The sequence below is a fragment of the Dermacentor andersoni genome, chromosome 4, assembly GCF_023375885.2.
Source record: "Dermacentor andersoni chromosome 4, qqDerAnde1_hic_scaffold, whole genome shotgun sequence".
Lineage (NCBI taxonomy): Eukaryota > Metazoa > Arthropoda > Arachnida > Ixodida > Ixodidae > Dermacentor > Dermacentor andersoni.
Window position 1 is genome coordinate 123,192,761 of NC_092817.1, and position 24,227 is coordinate 123,216,987.

Consider the following 24,227-nt stretch of genomic DNA (forward strand, 5'->3'; position numbering starts at 1 on the left):
GACCCAACAGCACAACCACACACCACGCTACCCAAAACGTGGCCTGCGCAAACAAACGAAATGGTGCCGCTCCGGAAACTCCGCCGGAGGCGAAAGTGCGGCGATGAACATAGCCAGGGTGGCCAGACCAAATCGGTGTGTGACAGCTAGATTCGGCTAGTGTGTGATTCAAAGGGGTAATATGCTTCGGCTGCAAGTCTATTTCCTTCGCAAGAGTGCTGCACGAGGAGCCAAAGGACCTTCTGTCATGTCAAAAAGTCCGTAAAATTGGACACAGCTAGAAATGCAGATCATTACATTAGCTATGATTCCTCCTGCTCCATGCTTCCGATATCCTGCCTCCTGGCTCTGGAGGCACTCGAAGCAGTCGGAAAGACATGCTTGAGGCCTTCTTGCTTACCCTACCTGAACCAGCAGTACCCCTACACTTGCTCCTAGCAGCACATTCATGATGCTATGTACCTTGGTCCTATACTACGGTTCTGCCTCCACCAGCCACGTCAAGTTCTTCCGAAGTGGCACTCACTCCTCATGGTCTGCTCTTGAACTGCCTTTGGCTATCCCCAGGGGTTCACCACCTGATTGGCAGTGCCTTCCAAGACACCAGTCAGCAAGGACTGTGTCTCAGTCCTGTCCTTGCCACCTCCAAAGCCATCTAAGTTTCCAGAGTTGACCACACTTCGCCACGGTGACACGCCTCGCACACAGCCCACCAACGCTATCGCCTTGTAACAGCAATGACAGTCAGACCATAACTAACACATGCAGAGTGGATGGGCTGACCATGTTAGCTTGAGACATAAGTCCTGACGATCTTCCAAATCAGCCACCTGTGCCTGTCCTCCAGGTCGTACATGCACTTGAGCCCGACAAGCAACGTGAATCACTTGTGACTAGTTCAACGTGCACAGATATTCGCTGTGCAATGCCACTGCCAGCGTCATGTGTCGACTGCCAACGCCATCCTCAAAATCTTCAGCGCCACTTATTACGACCCTTCCACGCACCAGGCCTCCACCGGACAGCCGTCCTCAACTTTGATTGCCAAGATATGTCACACAGTGCGAGCAGACATCAACAAGATAAGGCCACTCAGTACCAAAGAAAAGACAACAGGCTGCCAAGCATGATTGGTTTGGCCTGCTTACAGCTCTTTTTGGAGCCATCAGGTTCCATCAAGCAGGTGCTGTATCCTACTCCTGCCAATGATATTGCAATATTCCCCACCCCCTCACCTACACACCCACACCTACGATGGCAGCGTCAAATTGTTTCGTACACACTGTGCAATGACGCCATGCCCCTCTCGGCCTGGACCTCCCGAGAACTTTGTTCAACCCTTTAGCTTCCAGACGGACTCCACTTGAACTGCCAAACAGGCACACAAAATGTCTGACAGTGTACATAGCGTCTTTTTCCTGTCTTGCGTCTTTCGTATATATGTTTCAAGTGCTACACGCTAGGAAACATAAGCCTCTGTGGTTGCACAACAATCAGCTACTGCACCACTGAGGAAGTAGACCGTCACATGTGGATTTGGCATGTAGAAAAAAAAAAAAAACTGTTAGCGCACCCGGTCTGAGTGACGTTATCTACCTACCACTTCCAGTAACATCAGTACCATAACTGAGGGCCCTCAATAAACTATGGCCGTAGAGGCTCCCTCCTTGGCTCATTTCTACACATTGCTAGAGTGATTGCATTTATGTTGAATTTCTACCGTTGGCTGCACAGGTATCGGGGCACAGTTTAGATGTTTGCAACATCTTTTCGCCTAGGGACCTCTGACTCTACGTTGAAAATAAGTCTTGACTTGAAAAAAAAAAAAAAGAAAGAGTAAGAATGTGAACAGCTTCAGCAAGGCCTTACATGACAGGACAGAGATCTTGCCAACAGAACATCTGTGGAACGTCGTAAGATGGTTAGGAACAATACCACTAAGTCAACACCAAAAGTACAGCACAATGATGAGCAAACCATCACGGAAATTGTTCTGCATTGGCACAGAGGCACAGCTTCAGTGCACTAGGAAAGACAAAAAATGGGAAAGATTGCAAATGTGCGGCAGGTGCAATAGTTGGTTGTCTATAGCTATAACCATTCGAGGTGAGCCCTAGAACATTTTTCAGGAAAGATTCATGAGGTGACGTCCTTGAACAGCGAACATATTATGCACCTTTCTCTGGAGGTGTGGAATCGCTGAGCTCGATGTCATGGATTCACTTCCCTTTTGTGGCATCCATGTTACAAAAGAAGTAGTATACAAGAATGACCATGTGTTTAAGTTTAGGTCTACATTAAAGAAGCCCAAGTGGTTAAAAAATTTTTGTTCCCACTGCCTGTATTGTCTGTGGCCATGATGTTGTTTAGGGGGAAAAAGGGCAGAAGACCCTGCTGTTATAATAATTACCATTGCTGGAGGATTTTACTTAAAGAGCCCCTCAACAGGTTTGAGCATTGCAAATAGACAAGCATAGTGGATAGATCACACTGTTATGATTGTGTCTGCAAAGCATTACACTGACACAGGCAGGAAAAGCTGCTAAAAATGAAAAGAAAAGCCTGTATGCCCTTCTCAAAAAAGCAACAAGGCCTGCCAGCTATATCACATACATATGGAACTTCTGCATTGTATGTGCACCTATTTTCACCTCACTGTAAACCAGATGGTGACCTACCAATTAACCCACCACTGCACATATAGCAACGTTGAGCAGAGGCTCGTGTATTGAAGACAGAATAATTGGTCAAGCTGGCCAAACTTCACTTACTGATACTACGGAGGCAGCATCCAATTCACCATCCTGTACTAATGCTGTGACTTGCTGGAGAGCAGGCATGAATCCCAAAGTCATACGACCAAAACTGAGGTCATCCTTTGCATCCTGTAAAAGGGGAAATAGAAAAGAAACTAGCATTGTTACGAGCCACAGCTAACAACCAATTGTGCTCAGTTAAATATTGTGACACGATTTGCAAATGCAAGGTGCAATACTTCACACAATAAAAAGTACTACCAAAACCCACTCTTCTACTTGAGATCAGCTGAATGTCAAAAGCAAACAACATCAGCCACATTATAAAAGGGGTCCCGAACCACCCCTTGCACTTGGTGATAAAATGCAGTCCGTGGATAGCATGTAGTGCTGTGAACGTTTCAGCCAAATTTTGCAGTCGTGCAAAGCGCATCGAGCTTGCAAGCAGAGTGAGAAGTCAGCTTTTTCTCAAGCACACTCTTTCCAACAAAAGCCTTCTCCTCGCTATTTTTGGGTGCTATATTTCGTCATATAGCATATTACCAACACGGCTGCTATTGGCCAATAGCTGACATCAACCAAAAGGGTGTTTGGATCAGTGCACTTCTTTGTACTGTTACTGTGTATACTTACTGATGCAGTTTAATGAGAGACGAAGTAAGCGAAAGCTGCTTTAGAATTTTTGTAAGAATTCAGTACTTCCGGAAGAAGCCAACTATCGACAGCTCATGCTCAGCCACGGCCATCTGTGTAAGAACTATACTTTGGGCAGATTGCTTATTGGCGTCGTAGCTATCGGTCTCGCTAATTTCAATTAGTTTTGAAATAGCCTCGAAACACACGAAACTTGGTCAGACCACACACATGCTTGCAAGCACGTGCTCACTCCTGGCCGTTCCAAGCTAGACGCTTTGGCAGACATTGAAATGTGCAGGTTGTGTGTGGCTACTATTCGTCGGTCAAGTTAGTGCAGGACAAAGCGGGTCTGTACCATGTAGAATGGCCAAACAGGAGCATATGAGCGTAAGTGTGAACTCAAGTCCTGTCGTGTCCAAGGCAATCGCTGTGCGTACACACTACACTTAAATATAGCCATGGTCTGCTACGTAGCATGCAAATTGCAGCCACCACGGGGTGCTGCGACGAGTCCACTCACTGAGCATACTGCGGCTTGCTGTGGACAACAGTGTTTGGCACATCGTAGGTGCCAAAATCAGAAATACTAGCGCCACCTATGTGAACTTACAAAACCAAGTTTGAACTTCGTGCCACGGTGATGTTCAGGAGGCAGAGGGTTTGGGCATGCTCTGCTTCGCCATAGCCTTCGCAGTGCAAAGCACTGAAGAAGGAGCGGGAGCACCATGAAGGAGATCATAGGCAACCTTTGATTGCCGATAAGCCTATTTTTGCTCAACACATTAAAGTACATGTAGAGGCAAGGTATTTCTGACATAGTCTATTTTAACTTCAAATGCATTTCTAGACTTTGATAAAAAGTGGATCAGAGCCCCTTTAATATGTTAACCAGTTTGGAAAAGCCCAGCCATCCCCTAAATGATTATGCTGAGTACAGCTCACTCACGCTCTAGCTCAACGCTTAAACGTCTTGCACAAGACAACCTTCACTCAGTCTCATGGAATATGCCAATCACAATGTTCACTATATAATGAATGTGTTAAAACTTCTCTTCTGATGCATCAAGTTGCACTATGAATATATTGCTGTATGCCAACCTTCAGCCATTTGTACTAGCCTCATGCTCAACAACATTGAGAAAAATAGAAGTTAAAGGGACACTAAAGGCAAATATTAAGTCAAGCTAAAGTGATACATTAGTGCTCGAGAATCTCTAAGGCGTCGATATTAACACGAACAAAGCCTTAATAATGGAGAAATTCAGGTAAATGCACGACATGGTTAAAGACTCCCCTGGGACATTTAAGCACTTGCACGATGACGAAAGCACTCCTCAGTTAAATTCTGTTACTAGTAGTCAACCACTCATTCCACAAAACATCCTCGTACTGTATTATAAGACGAAATAAAATGGTACTTGTCCAGTTCTATTTGATGTTTAGGCAAAAAAAACTCACTGAAATTAATCTTGACAACTACGCGGGCGGTCGAACAGTTTCGTTTTCTCTCAACTGTGCACCGCCCACGCTTTCGCATTTCAGTAGTTATCGCGTAGTGCTGCTGTGCTGGTTTTGCTGGCTTGTGATACTCGCACAAACTGCAAGTAGCAGAGAATTCAACTTCCATGTTATGTTGCGAGATGCTTGAACGGTCTACATCACTTGGCCAAAAAGCACCTGCAGCAGAGAATCCGCAGCTCTGACTTTATCTGTCTTGGCTCAGTACTGCCGTCTGTCAGACACCGTTTCACTCACTGACGGCAGCAAAGGGCGGTGATGGCGTATGCACCGTCACCACTCCCCCGGTTGGGTGGTGGGTCATGTAGCAATTGGTCACGTAGCACGCCATTGCTGCATTTCCTGGACGTCCCCGTATTAGAGCTACTTTTCCCCTCTCATCACCCATATGCTGCTCCTCACCACTATTCGCCTCGCTGTATGTCTCTACCGCTGATGTTTCTGTAGACAACACTCGTCCCACTCGCACGCCAACACCTCAGTGCCGGCGGTCCCTGTTGCCTCAGCCCCGCTGCTATTCTTCGCCAACCAATTATGGACCGTTCCCAGGCAGAAAACTAGAGCATGCAGCATCTGGAGGTAATGTTGCATTATTTTCATCATGCTGAAATCCTCCACTGATGCTCACAACAAACCAGAACTTACTCAATGTTCACGTTGATGGTGTCCCTTTGATGGCATTAATTGACATTGGAGCCCAGGTGTCCATAATGTGTGCTAACCTACATTGTCGACTTAAGAAGGTTCTCACGCCTGCTATTGCATGAAACATATGCATTGCCGATGGCAGCACTGTTGCCATCACTGGAACGTGTACTGCTCGGATAAACATCACCAGCCGCCATGCTCCAGTTCTTTATACAGTGCTGACCATCACCTCAGACCATCAGTCTAATCCAAGCATAAGGTCCACATGACCTTATGCATGGATTAGACTTTCCTACGGCGCATTCTGTTCTGATTGACTGTTCTGCCGGTACCCTTTGCCTCGAACTTCTTCTCCCGCATACTCATGCCAAACTCCCGAACACCTTTAGTACGACCACCTTCGTCCACCTGACACCCAAAGCCTTGACTTTTGTCAATTTGCTCTCATCTTTCCCTGTGCCCGATGGAGATTACGTCGTCACACCCTTGTTCCTGATGTCCTTTTGACGTGGAATATCACTCTGCCCCACTCTGTCGTAACCGTTGCCAGTAACATGACATGCCTCCCCGTCATCAATTTTGGCCTGACAAAGCAATTTCTGCCCCAAGGCACATCAGTTGCTATGCTGTGTGCTATAGCAGATGAAACGTCGCAACTTTTTCAGTAGACATCTGCTCCGATTCTTCAGCATGTCTACAGGCTGCAATTTGCCTCAATGCCATATTTAGTGCAATGATTGCTGCGGACGTACTACCTGGACAAGCAGCAGCTCTATGCCACTTTCTGGCTTCCTGCAGTGACATCTTGGACTTCAACAATCAACAATTGTATCAGATTTCACTTGTTAAAGCACCACGTAAATTTTGGTGATGATAGTCCCATTAGTCGCCGGCCATATGGAGTTTCTGCATCAGAGAGTACAGTTGTGGAAGATGAAGTGGGAACAAGATGCCTGTCAAAGGCATTGTTGAACCTTCCTCGAGCCCTTGGGCGTCACTCGTTGTGCTTGTTAAAAAGATAGGTGGCACGTGGCACTCTTGCGCGGAAACCAAATTACCAAAAAGGACGTGTAGCCCTTGCCTCGCTGCGACAGTGCCCCTGATTGTCTCCACGGTGCCAATTACTTTTCATCAATAGACATTCAGTCTGGTTATTGGCAGATCTCTGTAGATGAAAAGGACCAAAAGAAGACCACATTCATCACACCTGATGGACTACCGCATATACCTGCGCAATGAACGCACCCTTACAGTGAAGCTGTTAAGGGCTAGTTCCCCCAGGATTATGTCCGTGTGTAGACACAAGGCTCTGATTGGCCCCCATACGTGGGCCGATCCCGAAGATAGTGCGACACCGGGCCGACCCGTGGCAGACGTAAAGCAGGCGTTAAGCACTCCCTATATGTGGGCCGATCCCAAAGATAGTGAAATGCCAGGCCGATTCGTGGCGGAGGTCCAGTTTGCCATTAGGGAGCTCACATACACAGCTTCACTGATCATCCTTCTTCACAGAGTGGAATGGCACTGAGCTTTTTTCTCAATATACCGAAGCAAATTTGGGGGGTGCGTTCATCATGTGGGGTAAATTTCATGGAGACATATTCTAAACAGCAAAAATTGAAAAGTAATACCCCTGCCACACGGGCACAGAAAATGACATTAACTTGCTAATGCCTTAAACTTTAATGTCATTCAAGGGGTGCCACACAGACATGCTTAATGGCATTAAAGCTTAATGCCATTCACGACGTAGTGCGGTCTCGTAACTCACTCGGCCATCAAATGCGTATTCTCGATCCCAGCATATCCCAGTGTCTCCACATTCTGACGAGGCTAAACGGATTCTTAGTGAATACCAATTAATATATTCTTCACTTTCTTTAAAAAAAATGCTCTTTCTCCCTGCGTAGTGCGTTCTTACAATTATTACAACTCACTTGGCCGTCGAATGCGTACTCATTTACAATGTCCCTGCCATGGCCATAGTGACCATATACTCATGATATTAAGCAAACTTGTAGATAAAAACAACTAATATATTCCTGACTTTTTTTAAAAAGAGCTCTTTATTTTCGTAGAGATCAGCAGGCAATCTTGTCGCTACGCACGGCTAGAGTATAGTGAACTAGAATAGCTAGAGCACTAATCGTGAGCGCGTTAGCCAGGAGAAGCTGTTCGATTGCACGGAGGTGGCACCTTGTCTTATTGGTCTCATACTGAAGCGTTCGAATTTCTCGACGATGCTTGACTCGAAGAAGCACATACATCAGAACAAACTGGAGCACACGGTCAAATTCTTCAAGATCGCTGCTCGAGAGCTTTGAAGCTGTGAGCGCTATTTTTCCAATTTCAATGCTTTCGCTACGCTGTGAATTGGCCGTTGAGCTAGCTTTGGCTTCAAACAGTTTACGGCTGGGTGCAACAATAACCTTGCTGAAGTAAACTACATACAATGTGCCGATTAAGGTTTCTCATGCCATTCCTAAACATCTGCTCTCTAGTTAACAGTTTTTTTATTGTATTACGATTCCAAGCAAACTTAACCGTTTCGCTGCAGCTATTGCCATCGCAATGCTTAATGTCATTAAATATGTGCGTGTAGCAGTGATCAAAATATAATGGCATTAAGAAACATAAGGTCTTAAACATTTAATGGCATTAACCTCACCCATGTGGCACAGGTATAACACGGTGATGATTTAGAACATACATAAAATAACTAATTGTTCCAGTATAAATACATGTATACCATTTGCAGGCCATGACTGCACTCCGCATCGGAACCAGCAGACCTGCCATTTAGGTCGTTGGCCGCATCATCCACATATGGCTACACTACAGAATAAAGAACCAACGTGTCAGCCGGTTGATGTCGGCGCGGCCTAAGCCAATCACGTGCGGTGAAACTGAGTGTGCACTCCGAACAACGATCTCCGATCACGAAGTGCGCACTTGTTTTGACAAGCACACTGTGTGTCTCTTTCCTCGACCATCCTGCTCATCGTCATGTCAGAGTTTATCGGTGTCTGATCAGAAGTTCTTTTTGGAGAGCAGGTAAACTCTATGTCCCGCAGCAGGCGTATAACTCGACTTACGCCCCGGGGCCCCTGAAACGGTTCGGACAAATTTTTTGTAGACGCATAGGGTACAGCTAAAGTTAATCATTCGCACCCCACTTTGTGTGAAACGTCTCATATTAAGAGAGCTACGGACGATTACAGTTACTCTCCTCCATAGTCATGCATTTTCTCCTCAACTCATTCGCCGAGTGATTGGGGCTAAGCTCCGCCTTCACTGGCTCTGCGTCATGATGGCGTGTCATGTCGTCAACTTACGGTTCTCTAGGAAGGAGTGCGTGAAGCCTCTCGAAACTTTCCACCGCTTGGCAGTCGACCTCAAGCAAGAGCTATCAATGCAGCCTGCGTTGCAAGCTTTCTGTTGCAGGGCCGAACGTGTCTGGTATTCCGGTAACCACAGGCGAGCTGGGCATTTCGAGGGATGGCTAGAGGCATAAACTCAAGCTGATGAAAGAACTTTAGCGTAGACGTACGTGAGCTGCCCGATCAGTCTCCACGGTCAAGCCACCCGTTGACGCAGAACTTCATCAGCCAAACAAAGAGCCAATATTGCCTAACCAAGTGTAAAAAATTTTAAACATTTACGAGAACAATGTGTTAATGATTACACTCCTGCGAAAAATTTACACCAGCAGCAAAGAAGAATACATTTCGTTACTGCTACTGTATGTGGTTGAGCTCTGTGCCACCAGGTGGCTGCAATGTGCAGACCATTCGCATTTGCGCTTCTGCTCATCCAGTGAAACGACACGGTCAAGTGGCCAGGCCCTGTCCCGTTGCGCTTGCGTTTACCCTAATACTGAATTTGCAAAACCGTTAGTAATCTTCCGGTGTAAAGTGACGGCCGTAAACGCGCAAATACTAGCCCCCATCGGATAGCGGCAGTCCGATGGTTGCAGCGAGTCAGCAAGTCTGCTGCCTTGCAGGGGGACACGAAGTCGGAGCTTGACATAATGCCAGTCGGTACGTTTGCAATCCACAACGCAACAAAGTCAAATCTTAGTGATGCGAGAAGATTGAGACCGATTCAGACAGGGGAGCTATCATCAAAATGGAGCATGTTGTAACACAAGCACACGACGCTTGCTGTGTTCCGGAAGTGCTTAAGTGTAGTGAGAAATTCTTGCGCACTCTCTTTCTGTTACTTTCTTTTTATAGAAACAAATTAACCAACACTCTAACTATTATGAACATCATTTGTTCACCATAAAGGTGGAAAAATTATCGATGACGTGACCTGGGCAGCCAATGGTATAGGTCGTCCTAGTGACGTCAATCGGGTGATTTACGTGATATGGGTAGGGGCAGCTGAAAATTCCGCCGAGCAGTGTGCTACGATCGGCAGCGATGTACATTTTTAATACCTTATAATAAATGACACGCTTTAAGCGGAGCACTCAGATGCGTCAATTAATGATCAGAAGCGCTTACTCTAACGACTCAGTACGTTTGTAGAAAATCGGCAAAATCGTTTCAGGGTCCCTTTAAGGCCCAGCACACACATCGAAACCCAAGGCAGGCAGAAAAACTAGCCACAGACACGCGAATTAGACACTACTCCCGACTATGACTACTATGCCAATCAAGTGCCAGCTGCCCCTTTTTCACTTACATTCGCCCGTGCGCCACGCCTGGCCACGCATCCCGTGCCCTCCTATTACGTCAGCTTTTAAAGTATGTAAACTGCGTACGTTGTAGAGAGCCAGTTGCGTTTTTTTCTCTCTTGAATTTGCGAGGTGCCTTTACGCCAGCACTGGGGGAAAGGATGCATTAAGCATTAAGTGTGCTTGCTTAATGTGCGATGTGTGAGATTCAATAATTGTAGTCCCTCCAAAAAACTACAGCATGGCAGTTCGATTCGTGGGACTGAACAGTAGCAAATTTGGGGTGCGTTCGTAACGTGAGGAAAAGAAAACCCAGATTTTTCACAACTAATCTGAGGGTGCGTCCATTACACGAGTAAATTCGGTATATAAATTCAAAGTAATGCCATTTGGTCTGTGCAACGCACCAGCAACATTCGGATGTATGATGGACTCTGCTTCAAGTGTTCAAACGGTCAACATGCCTTTGCTGCCTAGACGACGTTCTCATATTTTCCCCTACATTTGAGACACACCTTGAGCACTTATCTGCTATTCTTCAAGTGGCTGGGTTCCAATTGAATTCATCGAAGTGACCCTTCAGTCGCCGGCAGATTACAGTGCTGGGCCACCTCGTTGATGCTTCCGGTGTTCAACCAAACATGGAGAAAATTCGTGGTGTCACATCTTTTTCCATAGCTCAGTCTGTCAAAGACGTCCAAAGTTATGTAGGACTATGCGCCTACTTCCGACGGTTTGTGAAAGATTTTGCAGCGGTTGCCCAACCTTTTACTGATCATCTGACGAAGGATGTGCTGTTCATGTGGGGTCCTGCTCAAGCTGCTGCTTTTGTTCACCTCACCAACATTCTCAATCACCACCTATACTGGTCAAGGTTGACCCGTCCTCTTCTACAGAGGTCCGTACAGATGCCAGTGGTTATGGGATCAGAGCCGTTTTAGCCGAGCGCCATAGGGGACAAGATCATGTTATCGCCTACACCAGCTGCCTCCTCACAGCAGTGGAGTGCAACTATTTGATTACAGAGTGTAAATGCCTGGCTCTCATCTGGGAAGTTCCTAATTTTGCCCATATTTTTATGGCATGCACTTCTTGGTATCATGGACCATCACACACTCTGCTGGCTTTCATCGCTCAAGGATCCTACTGGTCGGCTTGGTCACTGGGCTCTGCGGCTACAAGAATATTCCTATACGCGGCGTGCACGCCGATGGCCGCGCCACTGGTGGCGGCCTTGCGCAGAACGCATGGGAGAGGAGCGAGCCGCGCGCCGTAGCACGCCGTAGTTTGTTGCGTCGCTGATAGTGCTTCTCCGTCTTATTTGTGTTTTCAGAGCAAAATAAGCAACACCCTTCGCATGTGTGGGATGGCCAAAGCTTCCGAAGAATGTCGAAGAAGAATTGTTGCAGGGTGGGGGGGCTCAAATACCGGCGAAAACGTGCCGGTGATACGGTTCTAATTATTCCCCGCAAAGCCTCATCAGCAGGAGCAACGGTGGCAATGGATCGTAGCTTCGGCGCGAAATTTCTTGTTCTCATCCTTTCCTTTGTCGCTTCGGTGTTTTTTCTTTTTTATTATTATTTTTTTACTCAATTGTAGTTAGACGGGTAAGCGACGAAGTTCGTCTGCAGTGCAACATGCGGTTGAAAGGCATTTCGCTAAAGTTCGGAATGCCGTTTGCCGCTTACATTGTTTTCCGCTTCTTTACCGCGTTGGGCTAGCTAGGCAGCACGACTGCATGAGCACATTGTTTTGCATGTTAAAGCTACAGAAGTTTGCAAGAACTGAAATTGTTAGTTTTATGTGGCCCGGTAAATCCTCGCACCAGCTGTCGCGCACTTCATGTTTTTACATTTATTTTACGCGTGGCTTCGCCCATGTTTAACTGTTGCTAGTTGCTTCATGCATAACTCTTGATTCTTTTGAGCTGCGAGGTTTTCACCCTGCCTCGTTTGTAAAGGGTATAAATCACGCTGTGTCTTATCGGAATGACACCAAGCAAGTGCTTCTTTAACAGCTTTATTCATTTCGCCCGAGGGCACCTTAGATATTGTGGTTTTTTGGAAAATGTGTTTAGAAAATAGGTAGCTCAGGGCGAGAATTGCTAATAGTTACTGCATATGGTATTTTTGTTATATTTTTCGCTGATCCATTTTTCGCTGAGTAGTTCGCGTCAAGTCATCATACCTTGATGCTGTCTGAGCAGACTTAACACGCCAAGTGATTTGTTTGTTTCACAACGTAGTCGCTTCTTGCAAGTGAATTTTGCACTCAGCTGAATTATTTCTTATTATGCTTACGCCGCATAGGACTAAACCCGGCCTTGCCGCCAGCGCTGTATCTAATATGACTGGCGCTGCTCTGCCTTTAAATATATCATGTGGCCCTTCTCTCTAGTAACATTTAAAAAAAGTACTGCAATGTTAGTCACACTATAGCTTTGTACGTTTCCAAGCAGTTCCCTTAGGGAATTTAAAATTGCAAAAACTGCAGCGCGAACGGCAGTTCATCGGCGGTACAGCGCTAACACGCGCTTTTATTAACCCGTGCATTTGGTGGCTTCGTTGACTATAGTGTACGCGTTTCTATCAATAAATTCGCAATTATTCTACTTCAGGCGACTTTCACTACACTTATTCGGCGGCGTCACATGTATTCATCGGCAGAAAAATCACAACGGTATATGCAGACATCGCACCGTGCGGATTTCTTATCTAAGTCTGCACTAAGACGGGTGCTTATTATTGAGGTACAGAAGCAGCATTACGGCAAGGGTAGAATTAAAGAAAAAAAAACGGTCGAGAGATCGCATTAGTCAACAAAATTTGTCGGCTAGTTTACATGAGCTCCACTTCATGTAAATGGTCTTCATGGCGTTTGTCTGCGGGACGCACCTGGCGCGTATGCGGACCATGTTGCCCCAAACACCGGTAACATCTTGTTCATACCCGCTCCCACAGAGGTCTGCGTCTTCCCTACAGCTGTCACCGCAGAAGAAGCAGTCTGGCGCCCGAACCAAGGACAAATCACAGCCGCGAACTTCAGTCACCCTTGCTGCAAAGCGTTGTCGTCTGCTACTTCTCCCACGCGTATTGTTGGAAGCGCCCGCTAGGTGGCTATCAGTGGCGCCTCTATAGGCGGTGCACGCGGCCTATACAGTTGTGTAGAAGTCAGGACGCCTACATCAAGATGCAGACTGTTCATCACATCCAGTGGATGAACCACCCACCATTACCGACACCGATACCAATGCTTGCGTTTTCTCCGTATCTTAACTGCTCCACGTTGCCGATGAGCAACGCTGCGATGCCACCTTGCGTGTCATCATTGATTGCTTGGAATCTTCGCCTTCCAATTCGTCCTTTCACTTGTTTGCCATCTGGGATGGTGTATTGTACCGTCACATTTGCCCCAAATTCGCTTCTAGCTAGAGCAATGGCAGACAGCGAGCCGTTGTGGTAAGCTTGCCACTAATATGTTCATATGAGTGGCTCATCAGTGGTAGGGCCAGAGATCACATGCACAGGCTAGATCAAGCTCAGGTTTGTTGGAGATTGGCTGGCAACTAGAGCCCTTTGCGAACCAAATGGGTAAAGCTTGCATGCAGGCAGAAAGCTCTGAACTGAATCTGAGCAACACGGTCTAATGTGCTGACGTCATGCAGTCAAGGTCACAGCATCTGTGCTTCATGATGACACATAAATCCCTTCCAAAGCCTCAATCATCACAAAATTTCAAGCTGATATTACTTCATTGACGCACAACATCGAGAGAAACTCTGTAATTTTCCATGCTGTTGGCATTATGAAAAGGAACAAAACTGATCTTCTTCTTGATATTCATTTTTCTTTTTCAGACTGCTCAGTTATTCAGACAATTTTGCAGCTTACTTTCACCCGAAAAATTATTCAGCGACTGTACACGCAGGGGCCTTATTATAGAGTTTTCCATTTGGTTTATAAGTATACCGCTGCACAAAAAGACAAACCTAATCAAATATTACTCACCACAGGTGCCACTTCTTCATCATAAGTTGGATCAATCAGGCAAGTGCTGCCATCTTGACGCTGTGGGCATCAACAAAATGCGCAAGTAAACCACTCTGGCCTGACCTGCATGTCAATTTTGGTCAACAGCAATAAAAAGGGCTCACTGCAATAGACAAATTAATGAAGGAACTTAATGGTGCCATCTAATGCTCTTGCCTCCTGAACCCCTGATGACCAGTCAAGTTAGGTTCATGTTACAGGCAGGCGTGCAAACATGGAGACAACACGGACAACACAAACATTGATCTTTCTTGTGTCTGTGTTAGCGTGGGTAAGGTCTTGGAACACGCCAGCGTGGGTAAGGTCTTGGAACACGCCTTCCTGAACCGTATCAACAGCCATCTAGAAGAGACGGAAGCCTGCCCCCCACCATGAGGCTTCCGATCCTGCCTGTCAATGCAGGACATCATGTTGCAACTGAAGAACCAGATCCTTGACGAGAAGACAAGAAACACCAGAGCCATCCTAGGACTAGACCTGGTGAAAGCATTCGACAACGTCGCTCACGAGTCGATCCTGAAACAAGTGTCCAATCTGAACCTGGGGGAAAGGGCCTACAACTACTTGAGGGACTTTCTGAACGATCGCAAAGCCACCCTGACAGTTGGAGACCTCTAGTCCGAAGAACGAACCCAGGGATGTACAGGTACGCCCCAGGGCTCAGTTATATCTCCGCTTCTTTTCAACTTGTTTATGCTGGGTCTCCCCAGCAAACTACGGGAAATCGAAGGAATACACCATGCTATATACACAGACGATATAACGATTTGGTCGGACCGCGGCAGTGACGGCCAAATTGAGAACGCACTACAAACGGCCATTCACAAAGTTGAAGAGTACCTCCAAGGAAAGGGCCTCAAATGCTCACTGAGCAAGTCCAAACTACTCCTTTACCTGTCCACGCGCAGAGGCATGCCACCAAAGAGCTACACGGGACCCCGGGAGTACGAGGAAATCGGCCTGTACACCCAAGATGGAAACACAATCCCCAAAGTAAACAAGATCAAAATTCTCGGAATGATCACCGAGGCCAACGGAGCTAACGGCAAAACCGTGAGGAAGATCGAAGGCAAAGTCACCAGCACCATGAGACTCATAAAGAGAATAACCAATAGGCACGCGGGCATGAAGGAAGAAAACGTCATTCGACTGATCCACTCCTTCGTTGACAGCCACATCGCCTACGTAGCCGCCTACCATACCTGGTACATCACGGAAAAGAACAAGATCAACGTGCTCATAAGGAAAACGTACAAGATAGCCCTGGGCCTCCCGGAATCGACGAGCACCGAGCTCTTGGCTCAGCTGGGCATATACAACACCCTGGAAGAAATAGCCGAAGCACGACGCATCTCGCAGCTTCAACGCCTGTCCACCACAACGGGAAGGTACATTATGAACACGCTCGGCATAACGTACCACAACCAGCAAGGCCAGAAAATGCAAATCCCCCGAAAAATCAAAAACACCTTTACGGTGGCAAACATCCCAAGAAACGTGCATCCCGATTACAACCAAGGTAGAAGAAAGGCAAGAGCCGAGGCTCTGCTCCGTTCATTTGGCAGAGAGAGAAATGCATGTTTTGTCGACGCAGCCAAATATTCGAACGGCCAACAATACACCGCCGTAGTCATAGACACAAACTCCAACATCAGAACCACATGCAGTGTATACACCAAACGCTTGGAAATAGCGAAGGAAGTAGCGATCACGCTGGCCCTCAGAGAACAGGAATACGAAGTCGTACTAAGCGACTCGCAAACAGCAGTAAAGAATTACACCAAAGGTAGAATTTCCAAGGAAGCCCTGTCCATTCTGGCCAAAGCGGGCAGATCCAAAACCGCAAGCTCGAAGATCATATTGTTCCCCACGCACGTCACCACGGAAGAAGACATGCTCCCGAACCTAACAAGACAGCGCACCTAACGGCGCGAGACATGACCCGCCGCGCCAAACAGGGCAACGCCTCTTGCACGATAGCGAACACTCCTCGCCCAGAATGGGACAGGCTCACCACATACAACCACATAACCAGTGCATATCTTAACGCCAGAAGGATATACCCACCGCCGAGTACCAAATTGAACAGGAGGCAGGCCGTCACCTGGAGACAACTCCAGACGAACACCTTCCCTAATCCATTCCGTCTGAAACGTATCTTCCCAGATAAGCATCAGGACGACACGTGCAAATTGTGCCAGGAAGGACCAGCAACACTCAAACACATGCTGTGGGAGTGCAATGTAGTTATAGGAAGGATGCCAGTTGCTCCAGAGACCCTGTCGTCGAGGTGGGCTGCCGCTCTGCGCAGCTCAGACCTCGAAATCCAGACGTGGGCAGTCCAGCAAGCCCGTGAGGCGGCGTTGAGGCAGGACCTTGACGTTCCCCCATGGGAGACCTGAGCCCGGGTCGCGTTAAACCTTGCCGGACATACAAGAAAGTTGTATCCATCCATCCATCCATGTTAGCCCACTGGCCTATAGCATGAACTTAAAGAGTAACGTGAATCCCTGCCAACTTGCTCAACTTTCAGACATTTCAAAAGGGAAGGATCATCGAAGTAGATACACCTCAATAGCAGCCAGCAGCAAGGAGACTTTAATGCTTGCAGCAAAGTTGATATCAATAACTGTTCCTATCCTCAACCCGATGTCCAATGCACACCAGTGCAGTATTTCAATATAAAAACTTGCCAATATATATGACAGAAGTAAAGGCAAATATTTCAGCGACAGATCTAACATCATGAACATCATGAAGATTGACATGAGTTGCAAGTAGTTGCAAAAAATGACGCAGTAACAGAAGCGAAGTGTGTTTTAAAAACCATCCGTATCAAATCTTGCCATTCCCGGCTAAACAAATATACAGGCAAAACTACCCACAGACAAAACCTTTAATCATGCAACAAATTTGTCATTGTAATAATTTAAGGGCATTTCTACAAATGACTCTGCATTATGACTGGTTGAAACAATGCAACCTAAAGGCTACATTTCAGTGATCATTACAGCAAATTCATATGAGAAAAATACGATGTCACTTAACAGTTTGCCGCTATCAGCAACATACACACCGTCTGCTTGATGTGAGGGTGGGCACACCATACATGGGCATTCGTTGCCATCTGCCTCATAACCTCTGACTCTACATGTGGAATGCAGATTACAGAGACTAGCTAGCTTCCATAAGTACAGGCAGTACTGAGACAAGGAATTATCCATTTCCCAGCCATGATAACTGCATACTGATGACAGCTAAACTTAGGTGGCCAAATTGTGACCATTTATGGCCACAGTGCAACAGAAAGCTGATGGTCATAGATGCACGCAGCCTACAGGGAGACAAGATAAAGTAAACTATGTGGTTCAGCTTCAGTGCTTACTTTCTTGTTTTATACTATGGTAACAATGTTGCCAGTGCAAATTCAGTATTCCGAGAAATCAACTTAGGCACAAAAGAATGGATAAAAGGGAAGATACAGAAAGGGGTGCTTGCCCTATTTGCACAGTTTCTTGTGTCTGTCTTGTTATTTTATTTTAATAAACTAAATCTTTCAAGATGAATATGTAACTAGGCCAACAAGAAGTCCTACACTGTGGGATCAAGTCTGTGGCCCAGACAGGCAGCCTTCGAAGTGAAATTGTGAGCATTCAGCTGCACATGCACGGATAATATTTGGCTAAGGTATTTGCAACAGTATTGTCTAGAAACTGAGAGCGTTGCTAATGCCATTGCCCAGCTTTCGTAGCCCTGCAGATGGATGCTGATACCAAGCTGAATTTCAAGTTTGTGCCTGGCTGTTGGAGTAGGCACAGACAGACACAGTGCTGACAACTGCCACCTGAAACTGGGTGCTTGATCACATAGGCACAACCTGAAAATGTGTTTATGGCAACACATTAGCACATATGATAATAGATGCTCAATGGCCGAAACTGAGTTGGAGCTCCTTTATATAACATCCTTCATTGCTCTGACATAGGTTAGCAACGCGAAATTCATTACCTCCACCAAAAATAACTAGAACCACATAGTGCCTCTTAATTGCAGTGTATACATTTAAAATTACCCTTTAAATAGTTACAAAGTACAAAATAGCAGCTAATTGCATGCACTTTTATGAGAATCATGACCTATTTTAAAGCACATAGCCTGCAGAAGAACACAGAGAAACATGCATTTAACACTATTTCACAAACACTCAATTACAAGGAAATGTAAAAGCAAGTACAACAACTCACCAAGCTGCAACCCACGACAACATCGTACATGTCAATACCAGCATCTGCCAGAGCAAGTCCAGCCGTTGTTATTGCACAAGCCAGGGCTGGATGCACAGGGAAGAGGTATTCCAAGTAAATTCGAGGCCACACAGTTTCAAGAACAAAACCTGTTGAGTGCACTACGCAGTGTAGTATGGCAGCTGGGTTCTTACCTCCGCCATCATTTTCGACAACAAAGACAAACACGTCGACAGTTGATTTTGGGAACTTGTGCTGCCAAGAAAAGAAGAGGAATGGTCACTCCAGAGTCATGCCAAATTCAGGAAATGCTGAATTACTAAGTAATGGCATACAGTAGGGAAGGGAGCAAGACGACAGTAGCAGCCAAGTAACTATCATAATTTGTGAGCTCCAACGAAAGCCATGGGCCAACTTCGTGACTGAAGAAACCAAACCTGTGCACTTCTCTCACCAGATAAACCTTCTTTTCTTTCCTCTGCAACATTGTAGTGAGTACTAAGTAAACCTCAAAGGTATGGCGATAGTTTGTATTTGTTATCTTATTTCACCAGGTTGGTAAACCTAGCTCCACTTATGCTTCTCTTCTGTTTTGGAATTCCTTTCATCATAGACCTGCACAACCTGACTTTAGATAAGAGCACTGACAAAAGTTTTGTCAGGTTTTCTTTGTTTCTTTCTTCTTGCGCCATTGACTGCAGACTGTAGTCAAGGGTACGAAGCCTCAGTTCATCAAGCATGCAACAAATCCTTAACTATACATCCTTATTTAAACAGCCCACTGAGAATTTTCTCTGTTATGTACTTGAAGTTGCAAGGTGCCTTACATAGTGTTACACTACAAGAATTCTTCAATAACGTCTCTTAATAGAGGACACAGACGCAAATGAAATATTGCAAGGCAATGATGCAAGCTACCTTTCCTACAGCACAGGCGGTCTCCCATTACCTTGGAAGTGCACACCAAATTTAAGTCAAAAGAGTCTCTCTTTTTATTTATTTCGCTTAAAGCAAACATTGCTATGCTCACCTGCAACCCCCCCCCCCCCCCTCGTCCGACTGAAGTGCAGCCTGATTTCTGAAGTTGTGAGTGGGAACTGCAATGCTGCAGGTGGAGATGTGTGACAAAGTATTACAGTCTCCCTGTCACTGCTGGTTCTGAGAAGGGTGCGCAAGATTTATTTGAAACTTTTGGCTGTTTTTGTGTGGTGCACACTTGCGTAACATTTTGCAGACATGATTATTGTTGCACGATCTACACATTGGGATGATTGTTTGCTTGCTATGCTTAAACATGGTGAGGGGCCCTTTATACATACAGTTCCAAGACAGAATTATGAAGAGATAGATTAAGTGGGTTATGTAGGAATTCTGGATTGTATGCATCTCTTCTACTTCAAACCTGTCAATACATATTAGGGCGTAAGAGATATTAGTCGAAGCCCAAGAATATTAAATTTTAGTTCAATATCCTAAAAATTGCTTTAGTACCCACAAAGCAGACTATTTATTTTAAAATTTCAAAGCTGTTTCCTGTAGGAACACTGCAAACAGGCACACTCTTCTATATTCACAGCTAGAATGACCTGCATCACAGACAGAAATGTTCGTGAGGTTTATTTATGAAATATTCACATAACAGTGGGCAAAAATATGGTTGCCGTTATGCACAGGTTCAGTGGAGTGGGTGGCAATGCTGCAGGTATGCATCTAAATAGTCGAGCAGATCCTTAAAATCAGTCTCAGAAAATTGGTCAGCAACTGTATTTGCATTTTTTTACATGCAGATTCTGGCCGAAGCTGCAGGCAAACAAAAATTCATAAAACGACTAGCATCTGTACAGCAATCGTAACCAAGCTCTAAGAGCCGCACATATTACGATAAAATCATGAAAGTTGGCAGCTATGCCACTTCGACATAGCCAACATATGCATGGATCATTTTTCCACTCCAACCAGCTCTGCCGGGACAGTGGTTATCTCATCAAGATCAATCAGCATCAAATGCAAGATTTCTCACATCACAACATCGACACGTTCGGTGATTCTTGCCCTCCGAGGTGTTGCTGATCAATAAGCGATGTCCTGTGCCTCAAAGACAGCCCTACAGTGTGTCTTGCCACGAGGCCTGCGAACAACTCGTGTTGCAAATACGAGACGCGTACCAGCACAAAATCATGAAAGGGCCCATCATGTTTCAGTGGTTGCCGGTATCATGGCAGTATCTCTGGGAATGACCTTGCAAACGAAGCAAATTTGCTAGGAAAGCACATCAAAGAACAAACCTTGTTTCTATACCTTAATCGAGGACTGCGGTAGCCCAGCAGCTATAGCTCGTGCATGATCTGACTTTGCAGAAGTGGCACCACCTGACCTCACCCATCATCGGTTGCATTAATTCAACCCATCTATGTAGCTTCTGTACCTCTTAGCTGGTCTTACCCAAAGTGAAGAAACAGTACTGTGTTACGTCTGGGTGTCGCATTCACCACTACATACTAGTTTCCAATTGGAATCAATGACAATGCCGAATGCAATGCCTGTGGTAGTGAAGAAACTATAGAACACCTTCTGTGATACCATCCATTTTTTGAATATGAAAGGCTAGGCCTCTGCATAGCTCTAAACCAGCTAGACAGAATACCTCTCTTTTCGGACAAGATCTGAGCACAACTATACAAGACCATGGTCTCGTATAGCGCAGCTGCAGATGGCCACAAAAGCGTCGCTATGATTTCGGAAGACTACTGGACTGAGTGACCATATGCGAAACATAGCAGAGAACTGTCACTACTATGGTGAGATCAGCACTGGACTTTCTCCTCTTACTTTAATATTTTCCTCCTCTTTCCCTTCCCCAGTGCAGTGTAACCAAATGGGCTCATTCATGGTTAACAATCCAGTCTTTCATTTATCCTTCTCTCTCTTTTTATGTAACAATCCACACCCACAAAATGCAACATTTGCCAGATCTGGAATGTAACCTGGAACATGCATAATATGCAAAACTTAGTAATGAAACTGCATCACAGTTTCTAAAAGATACTTGACAGTATTCTTCACCAGGCATGTGTTTTTTTCGCAAAAGCTGACAAGTTTGCTGGCAGTACAAAACGCACAAATCTTGAAAAATAATCCCCTCACCAGGCATACAACTGGAGCTAGCGCTTTCTCCAAGAGCTGCGAGTAGTGGAGCGCTTCACTGTCGTTCAGGGGTTGACGACGAATTGGACACGAGTACTGCGCAAACATGAACTCGCAGTTGATCTGGCCTTTGAAGGTGAAGTCTTTCCGGCGAGCAATTTCTCTAGGGCCATATCTAGAAAAAAAAAAAGAAAATGGATGCAGAGCTGTGGAAAAACCAAGTTGCTCCTTTCACGTACGTACACATATATTAAGTACAGCCATCATAGGCCTGCTGAATTGGGCGTTTTGAATGCGTGGTGCCACCCCGGTGGTGAGCAAATGGAGTTGCCTGCATAGCACAAGTCACAACTTGTCACACTGAGTTACACTGCTACTAAGAAGCTGGCCCACCTAGCCTCGCTTTGTTTTACCTGTACATAATTATCTGAACTCTTAACTAGAGGAAAAAAAGCTGCAATCATTGCTCATATCACAGTCATAACAACCATCGAAAAGAATGCTCCTTCCTTTATACGCCTATGTGGAAAAGGTGAAAAGCAACACTGCCCTGTGTCTGAAATAATCAGGGCTACTAGCTGAACACTGCCTCAAACTATAGTGCCTCGGTCTTGAGGACAGGTTATGTAACACTTCCAAAGCTTTACAAAGTGAAGCGACAGCAACATATGCAGCTATGTGAAAAGCTTGGAGAGACTAGGTTACATGTTTCCTGCAAAACAACGTGGACAAATCATCACCAGCAAATAAAAATTTGCAGCCAGGGTACCAATCGCTCCACTGTAACATACAGTTTAAAGTGCTCAATAAAAGCTTTTCTATACAAAGTCGTGCTAACCAGTGCAATCAGATGGGTAGTTAAGTGAGAGGAAACGCAACTAAGATGTTTGCAGTCAGATTTTGCGAGTTAATGCGGAAGATACTGACAGATGATTGTCATCTGCTGACAACTACTTTGACAAACCTTGTGTTTGCCTCAAGACACAGCTGTCACCAACAGTTTAGCAACAATCAGCTCATACGTGGGCCAACTCAGCTGACAGACAGCCTGCAGTATCGCAATCTGTCCTTTTCTGAAACTAAGTGTAGAATAATCTGTTGATTGCATCGATAGATATGTGGTATATATGGTATACATAGTAAGAGGACGAAAACATTTCTAAGCATATCTTTGAAGACCCATGTGGTGTCCCTCTGCACTTGAAGGCGACAGTGGAGCGAAAGTACTACGTCAATGATACAGCGCAGCCCAGCCGAAGGTGATATGGGCGTCGTGGTTGCATGCATATATTAGCAGAGACCCTGGTTTTGCGCTAGTCCAACGGCATTTTTCCAGCACCGCCTATGTGGCGATGACCAGACACAAGTACACATCGTGCAGTAAGTCACGCTTGGCGTTTTGATCGGATGCGTTAGCAGAGCTGCAAGACCAGCATAGAACGCAGATCAGCGACTATAGTCTGTTGACAAACCGTTTTTGGGTGCAGGGAATGGTCTTTCGCTTTCGCTGTGCACAGCAATACAGTATGTGATGTGACAGCCTGATATGATATTATGCATTCACCGCGCCAATCCAATGCAGAAGACATAGGAGGAGAGGCAGCGCGACAATGCCAAGTTGTGACACTAAGCTCAGCGTTACCCATGTACTCCACACATGCCTGAATTTGAACGAGCACTGACGAACCTGTAGCAAAATTGCTGTACTCACACTGAACAAACAACTTTTGTGTTGCCCATCTCGATGTAGGCGGACCCTTTGGCTTGGCTGACCACTCCTGTTTTTAAAACTGTGGGATAAATTAAACAGATGCCACAGTGAGTGGTACCGCCAACAGACTGATGCGTTGGTAGGGAAGGAGAGCTTGCAACTCACAAATTGGACGGACGTCTACAAATTGCCTTCCATCATGACGCTTTCCCGACTGATTTAGCTGCAAAGCAAAGCAACAAAAGAAATTGCATCACTTGAAGCCATCAAGCGATCAGCTCTTGAGCTCCAATGACAACTCATTATAGAACACCACACAGAACAAAACAGCCAGACAATGTTATATAATGAAACCATGACAATGTGCAACCTTACCAAAGTTATCTCGCGCTTTTGATACAGCACGTAACTTTTGGAAGTTTCGGGACCACAATTTCTTTTCGAATCTTTCGGCATGCTGCTTGTTTACGCTGCGGCTGCCGCGCAAAACTAGACACGCGGACGAGCGGCAGCGTTATCGTCTTGGCTTGATTTCAAAATGGCTTGACATGCGGGTGGGTGGATGGATGTTATGAGCGTCTTCTTTGAAACAGGGCAGTGGGTTGCGCCACCAAGCCCTTGCTATTATACTGCTTATACTTCTGCCGCATTCGGCGAGTGCAGCTGGTGCAGCCATGAAAAGCACACCTTTAGAGATCTGTTTTTGTTTCTGAAGTGGTTCTGGCTATCAAATTACTTTCAGGGCAAGCATTTAGAAAAATTATAGGCTTCGAGATTCATTATTATTGTCCTAAAAGAGCCGCCGCTAACGCTGGCCATTCAAAGGACGTGGAATCGTTG

General features: G+C 45.8%; 1 protein-coding gene across 1 annotated transcript in view; it reads right to left on the reverse strand.

The window, feature by feature from the left end:
* Positions 1-23,904, reverse strand: part of LOC126537569 (exosome complex component MTR3-like) — a 37,736-nt gene extending 13,832 nt beyond the window's left edge. The window contains exons 1-8 of the mRNA XM_050184683.3: positions 23,763-23,904; positions 23,553-23,610; positions 23,388-23,466; positions 21,677-21,851; positions 18,727-18,787; positions 18,533-18,618; positions 14,247-14,306; positions 2,772-2,885 (exon numbers count right to left, since the gene is read on the reverse strand). Of these exons, the coding sequence (XP_050040640.2) occupies positions 2,772-2,885; positions 14,247-14,306; positions 18,533-18,618; positions 18,727-18,787; positions 21,677-21,851; positions 23,388-23,466; positions 23,553-23,610; positions 23,763-23,843 (714 nt within the window). The 5' untranslated portion in view covers positions 23,844-23,904. The remainder of the gene's footprint in view (positions 1-2,771; positions 2,886-14,246; positions 14,307-18,532; positions 18,619-18,726; positions 18,788-21,676; positions 21,852-23,387; positions 23,467-23,552; positions 23,611-23,762) is intronic.
* Positions 23,905-24,227: the final 323 nt, after the last annotated feature.